At 42.3% G+C, this 8,908-nt stretch overlaps 2 protein-coding genes across 4 annotated transcripts in view; both read left to right on the top strand.

The window, feature by feature from the left end:
- The first annotated feature begins 448 nt into the window (after positions 1-448).
- Positions 449-5,225, top strand: CKS2 (CDC28 protein kinase regulatory subunit 2). The gene is made up of 3 exons (XM_003795018.2): positions 449-602; positions 3,762-3,889; positions 4,897-5,225. Exons 1-3 carry the CDS (start codon positions 544-546, stop codon positions 4,947-4,949), a joined length of 240 nt encoding a protein of 79 aa, XP_003795066.1. The 5' UTR covers positions 449-543; the 3' UTR covers positions 4,950-5,225.
- Positions 5,226-7,287: 2,062 nt separating this feature from the next.
- The window catches only part of SECISBP2 (SECIS binding protein 2), a 45,245-nt gene continuing 43,624 nt past the window's right edge, over positions 7,288-8,908 (top strand). For all 3 annotated transcript variants that reach the window (XM_012808379.2, XM_023516244.1, XM_003795017.2), the window contains exons 1-2: positions 7,288-7,426; positions 8,490-8,635. In XM_012808379.2, the coding sequence (XP_012663833.1) occupies positions 7,391-7,426; positions 8,490-8,635 (182 nt within the window). In that variant the 5' untranslated portion in view covers positions 7,288-7,390. The remainder of the gene's footprint in view (positions 7,427-8,489; positions 8,636-8,908) is intronic.

The following is an 8,908-nucleotide window of genomic DNA, read 5'->3' as shown; positions in this document are numbered from 1 at the left end:
CAAGAAATGAGGTTGGAGACTAAGGCAACACCAAGCATCACGAGGCACGCCTAAACGCGAAAAGTTTCCGCCGGTCCCACTCAGACGGTCCGCCAAACCTCGCGATACCTCCACAAACCCACCCTCTGACCCAACGGCACCACCACCCTGGAACATTCCACATTCCTGCGCACGCGCTGTGCAGCCCTTAACGTCTGAGCTCCGCCTTTCTTTGACTACGCCCCTGCCCATCAAGGGTATTTCCCGCCCCGTACCAAACCAATCTTCTACTTTAACTTCGCAACAGGCTTCTGATTGGCTGACTCGGGAAGCCATCGCTGCGAAAGGGAGGCGACGATAGGTTGGCAGCCGGCTCGGCTTCTGCGGAAGGCGATTGGTCGGCGTTGTTGTCCAATCGGAGGTGGGCTGTCGGATTCAAATCGGGATCGTTGGGCCTGAGGTCGTTAGGCTCAGTGGAGTCGTTTCCTTGGCCGGATACGGACGCGTCGTTCGTTGCGCCCTCTCTTCGCGCTCCCTTCTTCTGCACTGCTGCGCGCCCGCACGATGGCCCACAAGCAGATTTACTACTCCGACAAGTACTTCGACGAGCACTACGAGTACCGGTGAGCAGCCTTCGCGGGCCCCGGGCCAGTTCCCTCAGCCGCAGAGGGGACGACCGGAGAGGGAGCGGGGTCGAGGTCGGCCGGGGGCCTAGGCTCAGGCGGGACGAGGAGGGCGGAGGTTTGGGGTCGAGGTGGCCTCAGGCCCCGCGCGGCCGCGCTGGGCGGGTCGGGCTTTGTCCGGTCTGCGCCGAGGGCGTGGGCGCCCGCATGGGAAACGGCCGGGGCCGAGGGACGGCGGGTTCGCTGGCTCGTCTTCAGCCGGCTCTGTGACAAGTGCAGGGCTAGGTGAGCCCGCCTGCGGCCGCCGGCTCATCTAACTTCGCATTCCTGCCGCTCCGGGCACTGCCTAGTGTTGAACTGTTACTAGTTTTTAGTTTAGAATAGTAATTTCGACCTGCTAACATAGCCAGTGGGTTACACGTTACTATGTTTGCTTTTGGAGTTGGTGGCTAAAAATAACCGAGAGGGAATCCCTGAAAAATAAACTTGACGGGGAGTTGATGAGATTTGCTGGGCGTGCTGACTTAGGCGATTATGGGTTAACCCAAGTCGTTACTAGTTCAGAGCATTATTATAAAGGGGTTTCATTTTTACTGGAAGATCAAATTGAGTAGATTTTGCACATTTTTTGTGCTAGCATAGATCAGTCGGACTTTTGAGTTCTGAAGCTGTGCAGAACTAAAAGCAGATGGATTAGGGGCGTTTAAAATGAGCTTTGTTGACTAATTGGGGCGTGGCCTCAGCCGGACCAACCTCTTGTCCTGCAGAGTAGAGACTGGAGTGCTGCATTCTGGGAAGCCCCCAAGTTTAGGGGCGTTAAAGCCTGCGCCCTCCTTGGCTGAATAGTTTTCTGTCTCCCCTTTTAGACTTTTCTTTCCAAGAATGCTATTTGAGGAAGAAAGGAGTTTTCTCTTTCTTCCCCGTCCTGGTATCATGAAAGTTTATCTTCACAGGAAGAAAACTGAAGATTTCTTTAGGCAGCTTTGCAAATGAGTAAATACTTGGATTGTATCATATTCAAAATCTAGTAAATTTTAACTAGATTATCGTAATTTATAGTAATTATAAGCCACACAGGTTCTAGTCCTGTGTTGGCGCAGTTATAAACTCACTACCTTATTGACACCTGGAAAACTTCTGAAATACTTCTGGCTCCAGCCTTTTCCTCTGCTGCTCATCGGAAGAATGAGAGTTGTCTTGGACCACACATTAAATACACAAACACTAATGAAAGCTGATAAGCATCAAAAAGTCAGTGCGTGTGCAATATGCAACACCGCAAATAAGCAAAAAAAGTGCTCACAAAATCAGTGTTCAGCCATGGGCCACAGGTTGAACACCCCTGGATAAGGATTTATGGGTTTGTATAAATTTGTTTTAGGGTATTAAGATAGTCCTCAGATTTACAGCAGTGGCTCTATGTATTGGTTTTAACGTACTCAATAAACCTAATTTACTACATGGTTTGCATTGGTAACGTGTAGGAAAAAATCCTGTCATATGAAGTGATTTTCTTTAATCCAATATAAATTAGAGCTAGTCTTGACTGCCAAGCCACCTAACTTTATGAAACAGGATAGTAATTAATCGGGGAAACGATAAGGATAATATACCAAGGCATGAGTTTGTATACAGCAGTGTTGCATGCAATACTAAAAAAAAATTAGTATTTGTTTTTCCCAGTGTGCAATTATTTATATCTTTGGCTTTTTTTCTTTTGTGTTTACAAAGTTAGCCTTTTTACTTGAGCTTAGGTTCTTCTAAGGGCATAATGGCAGGTGGCCTCTCCTTTTTGCCTTCCCTAGTATCATGGAAGTCTTTTCACAGGAAAATAAGGATCTCTCTGGGTGGCTTTACAAATCTGTAATAGCCACACTGTTTTGTACTCCAACTGATAAAGATGTTGGATATTGGAAATAATTTTCTTTATGTGAAGTTTGAAAACTATCTCCACACAGTTCCATACAGGTAGTCTTCATGTGAGCTTGATGCTACTTAAAACATTTTTCCTTTATAATCAAATCCTGATGAAGGGGAAAGCCTCTTTCCATGGTTCATGGAGAAGGGTAGTAACTTACATCTCCAAATAAGTTGTTACATGTATGTAGATAGTTCTTTTTGTAAAATTGAAAAGGTATAAAAGCATTATATTTTGCTTTGAAACTTAAGGGTTAATGGAGAAGGTAGAAATAACAGGTTATTTGTAGAGCCTTAAAAGAGATGTTATCTGCTTTGTGTCCTGGGAGGCAAAACAAAAAATAGTGTTTAATAAAAGCTAGATGTTAAAGCAGCATTTCAAGAATGTGTACAGTAACTGGTGTTACTGTGAATCACTCTATCATTCACCAGAATTGGTGGAAACTCTACTTACTCTGTAGCTAGTAAGCATACAAGGATAGGATTTAGTGGCTTCATGTCAATCTAGCAACATAATAGAATTGTTCTGAAGTTCAGTTTGCCCTGTAAATAATACTAAGTCAGTATTTCACCAGCCACAGCTAAAATTAAATTTGATGACAGCTTGGTACTTAAAATGGGTTATGGGCTCAGTTTTACTATGTGTAAGAATGGGGCTGAGAATGATGACTTTTATTTACCAAGTCCTTTTTATGGGAATTAAATAAAAAACTAAGTGGAGAGGAGGTGCTGATAGATTTTTAAAACTTTATTAGATTTTTTCCCCCTATGTAACAGTCTAGTAGTCTGGATCTACAGTCAAAGACCGGGTTGCTTGTTACTGGTTGCTTTACCATTATTCTCCATTTACAATCGATTCTGTTGCTCACTGATTATATCTGACAGGAAGGAGAGAAAATTGTTGAGCATGTTCTTTTCCTTTGAGGACATTTTTCATATGTTGTGTATTTTATTATATTTTGTTGTGCATTATTTGGTCAAAAGTTAGCCCTACATAAAGTGCCTTCTGATTTTTGGGTTGCACACTTTTAGCTCCCTAATCTGAACATAGGCCCTCAAAAATCAGAACTAAAGTTTGTAGGGAATAGTTCTCAAGACTGACCCCAATGGGAATGTAACAGTTCTAATGAAGAACTTTGAGGACAAAATCCTCAAAAAACTTAAAGCATCTTAAAGATGCATATATAATCATAATTGTAGGGAAGGTGCAAAACGCTGATACTTGGTTGTATCTTTTAACAGGCATGTCATGTTACCCAGAGAACTTTCCAAACAAGTACCTAAAACCCATCTGATGTCTGAAGAAGAGTGGAGGAGACTTGGCGTCCAACAGAGTCTAGGCTGGGTTCATTACATGATTCATGAGCCAGGTAAGTTTGGCTATAGTAAAGTATTAACTGAATCAAAACACTAATGGTTATGGTTGGGGAAATTTTTATAGTGACCTTGACATTTATTCAGTGATACTCAAAGGTAATTCTGTGCTAAGTTTTGCTGTTTTTTTAAAAGACTGATTTCTTAATTTTCTGGAGAGGGTTCTAATTGCATTGTAAACAAAGTACCACAGGAGTGAAAGTAATGCATTATTCTACCTGTAAAAACAACTTCATAGCTATTCTGTTTTAAAGTTTGCCATTGTTAGTAAGTAGTATCCCAAAGCATTTTGCCATATGTGTAACTAGAATTCCAATGAATCTACCATATTAAGGTTTAATTAAATGAGATAACATAGTCTATGAACTCAAATGTGCTGCTGGATCATGTATGTGTGTGAAGGTCTTAGGCTATTATGTGGTATTAACCAAAAGTTTTCCAGATACCAGATAGCAAAATTTTTGGATTATCAGTAAATCTAACTAAAAGTACTTATAATCGTAAATCTAACTAAAAGTACTTATAATCGTTTCAACAAATTCAAAGACAAGCTGTATAAGCTAAAGTAGATGGAAATAAAGCTACCTTGCTTTTTACTACTTTTTAAGAAATATCAGAAATTATAACTCGGGGTTAGGTATCATAGTCATAATTAAAATTCTAATGGTCTTTTTTTAGATCATACAAGAGCAACTGAGGAGCCTAATTGTAGGTTCCTGGGTCCCATCCACTGTGAAACAGTTTATGGGGATGTGCTCATTAGTGTGAGATGTAGTAGGTGATGTGGGTAAGGTGTCTTTCCCCACAGAGATGAACTTTCTCTTTTACTTATTCCTTTTCTTCAGAATGGGTATAATTAAAGTATTGGAATTGTTTTCATTATCGAATTTCTTGTTTAATGTTGACAGTGACTTTGAAGCAAAATTCATTTAAGATATTTTTGTTGAGTATATGAAACTCACCATACTATATTAACATGATATAAAACATTTTCTTTCCACAGAACCGCATATTCTTCTCTTTAGACGACCTCTTCCAAAAGATCAACAAAAATGAAGTATATCTGGGATCGTCAATTGAATCTTTTTCAAAATTTAATGTATATGTGTATATAAGGTAGTATTCAGTGAATACTTGAAAAATGTACAAATCATTCATCCATACCTGTGCATGAGCTGTATTATTCACAGCAACAGAGCTCAGTTAAATGCAACTGCAAGTAGGTTACTGTAGGATGTTTAAGATAAAATTTCTTCTAGTCAGTTTTTTCTCTTAATATAAGTGCCTGTTTGACTTGTTACTATTGTTAATAAAGTTTGTATGTTGCATTTACCACCGTTTGAAGTTGAAGTTACTGAGGTCTGTTTTCTTATGTTAATTTGTGACTGTTGAGATTGTTTGATTTCAGTTTTATAATTTTAGCCCTGAGGAAATAAATAAAATGTTGAATGAATTTATAATAGCTTGGTGTGATGGAGGTACCATTTAATTAACATAGGAAGAAACTAAGAACCAGGGATATTTAAATTGGAGCCAAAGTAGATTTTACCTCTTTATTGCTTAATTCGTAAGGAATTATCTAATAATTAAAACAGAGAAAGCCCACCGTAATACTATGTGGGCTACTTCCACTTATCTAAGAACTGCTACTGAATTGTACTGGTCTTGGGAGAAACCCTTTAACCCTTTTCTCCATTTCTTAAATGGGGACAGTGTTTTTTCTATAGCATTTTAAATTCAAAAGTACTATAAAATACTTTCATATGCCATTTTGCATGTGTTTAGATTGCCTATTCAATTAGCTGCTAGCAAAATGTTAAATGTAGATACAGGTTACAACTAGAAAAACGTCTGCTATACTAGAGAAATATCGTAAATGAGCAGCCAGTAAACATAATAACCTTAACACCCTTTCTAAACATAAGGAGCACCTGACCCCATCCCACGACTTTATTTCCCTGTGTTGCACACCCTCTATAAGTCTTACAGATCTAGATCACCTACAAGACTATTGGTGTCCTCAATTTCCAGAAACTGAAGGTTTAGTTAGAATTAACCACTGAAAGGAATTACATTTCAAAATTGCTGTTTCTTTCCAACATCAACCATGTGCTAGGACATTAAACATGTTCTAGGTACTGAAGGTACTATGGTACTGAAGATAGTTATGATAGTTATGAAGATACTGAAGGTAGTTATGAGCAGCAGTCTAGCATCTACTCCCAATCCCCACTGTCATCACCACAGGACACATCTGGAGAGATCTCCAGTCATGATCCAAGACAAAAATGCCAAAATTAAGTAAACTTAATCACATTCTTAGAGTAAATCCTATCAATAGTGCTGAGAGGGAGGGGTGATGGCCACTCCTTAAACCTTCAGCAGATGCTTGGGAAACCTAGACTTCTGGTGCTGGAGGTTGGGTGTATTAGTAAACATGTGGGACCCACAAAGACTGAAATGTGCGGAAGAACTGGAGCTCCTGCCTGCATTTACTGCATATAATACCTGGTAGGGTTACTCAGTCTGCATGGGACATAACATAACTTGCCTCAACCAACCCTCTTCTGGTAAACGGCATATATTACTCGCAAACATTTTCTGTTCCTCAAATCTTGCACCTTCAAGTTTATGAGCCAAAGCAAAGTTCATCTCTTGAGATCTACTGTGTCATCTTCCAGTTACCTATTGGTTAGCCTCCTATCCTTGATGTATCTTAGACATTTCTCAGTATTTAGTGAGTTCTCCCCTCCTGTAGAGCATTTTCCCACCCACGGAAATAATACTCTTTTACGTCTGACCAGAGATAAGTTTAAATTACAGCCAAAGTAGATTTTACCACTTTAATCCTAGAACATGTTTAATGTCCTAGCACATGGTTGATGTTGGAAAGAAATAGCAATTTTGAAATGTAATTCCTTTCAGTGGTTAATTCTAACTAAACCTTCAGTTTCTGGAAATTGAGGACACCAATAGTCTTGTAGGTGATCTAGACCTGTAAGACTTAGAGGGTGTGCAACACAGGGAAATAAAGTCGTGGGATGGGGTCAGGTAGCGTTAAGTCCCCACAGTTCCCTTACCAGTAAACCTTCCTCTTTAAACAGTCCCTTCAATGAGTACTTTCCAGGCCCCCTTGTTCAAGGAGCCTTCCTATCTAATGCCAGGTCCAGAGCCAATGAGTAAACCACGGCCTCAGCTTGTAGCAGCTACTGCCTCTGCAGAATTTATGTCGGATAGCCTCACATCTCCGTCAGACGGGAGGTTCCGTAACCTGCGCTGAGGTCCCAGCCCAGACGACTCTGGGTCGTTTCCCCTGTAACCACAAGCGGCTTGCGACGGCCAGGGCCAATGCCGGAAGGAGGGACAGGCCCCGTCGCGTTTCTGTGACGCACTTCCTAGCGTCCTCTGCAAAGGCGGAAACGCTGCGTCGTCTGTCCGGTCAGCCGGCGGGCTGGCTGCTGGCCTCTCCCGGCGCGGCCTCCTCCGAGCCGCCCGCTATGGCGTCGGAGGGGCCGCGGGAGCCCAAAGGCGAGGTAAGGGCTGCCAGGGCCGGCAGGCGCTCCCTCGGTGGGCTCAGCCCGTCGGCCCGGCTCGCCCCGGGGGTCTCGGTTGTGCGTTGACTGAGCCGCCGGCGGCCTAGGGCCGGAGGCGCAGGAGCGCGGATGGGCGGCCGCGATCCCCGCGCTCCGCCCCGGGCCCGCCTGAGGGCGGTGGTCTGGGCCCGCAGACCCCGCCCATGGATAGTCCTGTGTCTAGGGTGTGGTGCCACCCAGGCAACTGACGGTTGTCCTGCCCCAGCACGCCCAACAGTCAGGACAGGGTGCGTCTGCCCAGGTGGCCGCGCTCTCAGGAAGGAATAGCTTGTTCAAAGCATCTTGAGTTTCCTTAAACGTCGTCTCCGTGCTGCATACTCAACATAACCACTAGGTGGAGCCCTGGCAGTCGCATCCCGTAGTTTTAGACTAGTTAGAAACCTTGGTTATGAAATTTAGTGAGAGCAAATTTCTTACTACGTACCTTAAAAAAGAAAAAAAATCGAATCCAAAGGCTTATAGCGATAGTATTTCTTAGGAAAGTAAGCTTTTGTTTTTTCAAAACAACAATGAAACAATACGGTAATTCATGAGTAAAAAGCAAATGTTTTTGTGCAGCGTTTTTTGAGAAAAATTAATGGAAATAAACTTATGCAGTGTGTTTTGAGTGCTGTAAATGCTCCGAGTCTGTATTTGACCGTCCTAATTCTGCAGTTCTTACTTATTCCTAACTAAAGCTGAGAGAGGTAAAATAACCTATTTTAAATTTTAACTTGTGAAAATGGCAATTGTGGCCCTTAACTGTAAGATCTAGGTTGAATTTTGTTGCCACTGTAGTCGGTTGTCCTTGTTTTCTACTGTTAACATTTGGATGACTGGTTTTCTTAAACATTTCAGAGAAATTGTTAGCAACCAAAAGTCTTGTCTTTACTAGGCAGAAGTTTTTATACAACATCGGGAGTAGCATTTCTGGGGGCTGTTAGACTGAAACATCTGTCTTGGGGTGGTTTACTTTTGGTTGAGCTCTGAATGTTTGTAGCCAAACCCTCATTTTTCCCCCCAGGGCATCAAGTTATCAGCAGATGTCAAACCGTTTGTCCCCAAATTTTCTGGGCTAAATGTGGCGTGGTCAGAGTCTTCAGAAGCATGCGTCTTTCCTAGCTGTGCAGCCACATACTATCCTTTTGTTCAGGAACGACCAGTGACAGGGTATGTATGTTTATAAACACCTTACCAGGGGGCTTATGTCTTGCCTTTAATGTCTATTAGCTTTCAGACATGTTAGCAAAGTAAAGTTATGCAGATGGCAAGAGAATGCACTTCAGCCAAGAATGGTGTAAGCCAGTAGTATTACAGTTTAACTGTACTGTGCCAGAAACTCAAACTTTTTAACTCCCCTTTTTTCCTCCACACTCCTTCTGTATTCTGGGCAAAGAAAGGGGAGAGAGGCTCGGGGCCTATAGCTCAACCGGCTAAGGCGCC

The sequence above is a fragment of the Otolemur garnettii genome, unplaced genomic scaffold (genome assembly GCF_000181295.1).
Source record: "Otolemur garnettii isolate 467f Iridium unplaced genomic scaffold, OtoGar3 scaffold00088, whole genome shotgun sequence".
Taxonomy (NCBI): domain Eukaryota; kingdom Metazoa; phylum Chordata; class Mammalia; order Primates; family Galagidae; genus Otolemur; species Otolemur garnettii.
This window is presented reverse-complemented; position numbering and strand designations above follow the sequence as displayed.